Genomic DNA, 1,423 nt, shown 5'->3' on the forward strand with positions numbered 1-1,423 from the left:
TGTCTGTCTGTCTGTCTGTCTGTCTGTCTGTCTGTCTGTCTGTCTGTCTGTCTGTTTTTCATTCCCTCGTTTGTCTGTCCCTGGTATATCTTTTACTCCAACTGTCTTACTAATCCCCAGCACTATATGGCCGTTACCGCGTCGATGTGCTTCTCCTTCCTCTAACAAATAAATAAACAAACATAAAGTTACTTCAATCAATGACCTCTAATCTATGTTCCCCTGTGTGTGTCATTTCAGAACTTCCATTCGGCTGGGAGAAAGTGGAGGACCCGCACTATGGAGTCTACTATATCGAGTAAGTTGTCTCGGAGTCCTTGTGTCTGTTGTTTGGCTACGCACAGTGTCATTGTTGGTGCTTTTGTGGTGATGTTTGTTGTTGCTGTTGTTACTTTGGTTGTTGTTCTTGTTGTTGTTCTTGTTATGATTGTTGTTGTTGATGGAGCTGCTGTTGTTGTTGTTGGTGTTGCGGTTGTTATTGTTGCAGGTATTTTGCTGTTATCGTTGTTTTGATATTGCTGTTGTAGTTGATGATAGTGGTGTTGTTGTTGTTGGTGGTGGTGCTGCTGTTGTTGTTATTTTGTTGCTACAGGTTTTTGTTGTTTGCTTCTACTTCTGATTTGATTGTTTTTATGCTGCTGCTGTTATTGTTGTTGTTGTTGTTACTCTGTATGTGTGTGTGTGTGTGTGTGTGTGTGTGTGTTGCATGCAGTGTGTGTGTGTGTGTGTGTGTGTGTGTGTGTGTGTGAGAGAGAGAGAGAGAGAGAGAGAGAGAGAGAGAAAGAGAGAGAGAGAGGAGAAATAAATACTGTGACTGATATGCTCTTTGATTTTCAAACACATTGGACGTTCAATGAGCCCCTTCCCACCCCTCCAATACTTCTGCCTACGGTTCTATTGCCGCCAATCCCGGGTACGTAGGCGCCTTTTTCTACTTCTTTTTCCTGGACTTCCAATGTCTAGGTCAGCTTCCTGACGAAAATATATCTGCTGTCGTGATGGCGTCGTCGCAAAATTAGAATCGAAATTCCTAGTCTGGTTCCTGCCAATTGCGTAGAAACGTGGTCTGGACGTGGCCGATTGATTATCTTTTACGCCGCTATCGACACAGTGGCGATTATTAGAGAAGTTCAACTTCTATTCGCCTTTATGATATGAAACTTAACTTCAAAGTTTAGTTAGTTTTAGTAGAGTTTTTACGGGGCTCGCAACTGCATGAAAGTCATTTGAGCGCCATTAACTTTAAAGGGTCCCAGTGACATGACACTTTGTTTTTGCTGATATTTTTTATTCTCCTATTTAAAAAATTATTTCAACTGAATTTACGTGTTTAGAGAATTACACTGGTGTTATGTGTGCTTGGTTATTGGTTTGATTATAAAAATTATCCTTTTGTAAATATAGAGAACCGTCGGGTGGGGGG

The 1,423-nt window shown here is 41.3% G+C and overlaps 1 protein-coding gene across 1 annotated transcript in view; it reads left to right on the plus strand.

Moving 5' to 3' along the window:
- Positions 1-298, plus strand: part of LOC101853418 (membrane-associated guanylate kinase, WW and PDZ domain-containing protein 1) — a gene marked incomplete at its 3' end in the record, with an annotated part of 101,998 nt that extends 101,700 nt beyond the window's left edge. The window contains 1 exon segment of the mRNA XM_005110855.3: positions 241-298. Coding sequence (XP_005110912.2) covers positions 241-298 — 58 coding nt within the window.
- Between the last annotated feature and the right edge of the window lie 1,125 nt (positions 299-1,423).

This window comes from Aplysia californica, unplaced genomic scaffold, assembly GCF_000002075.1.
Source record: "Aplysia californica isolate F4 #8 unplaced genomic scaffold, AplCal3.0 scaffold00954, whole genome shotgun sequence".
Taxonomy (NCBI): domain Eukaryota; kingdom Metazoa; phylum Mollusca; class Gastropoda; order Aplysiida; family Aplysiidae; genus Aplysia; species Aplysia californica.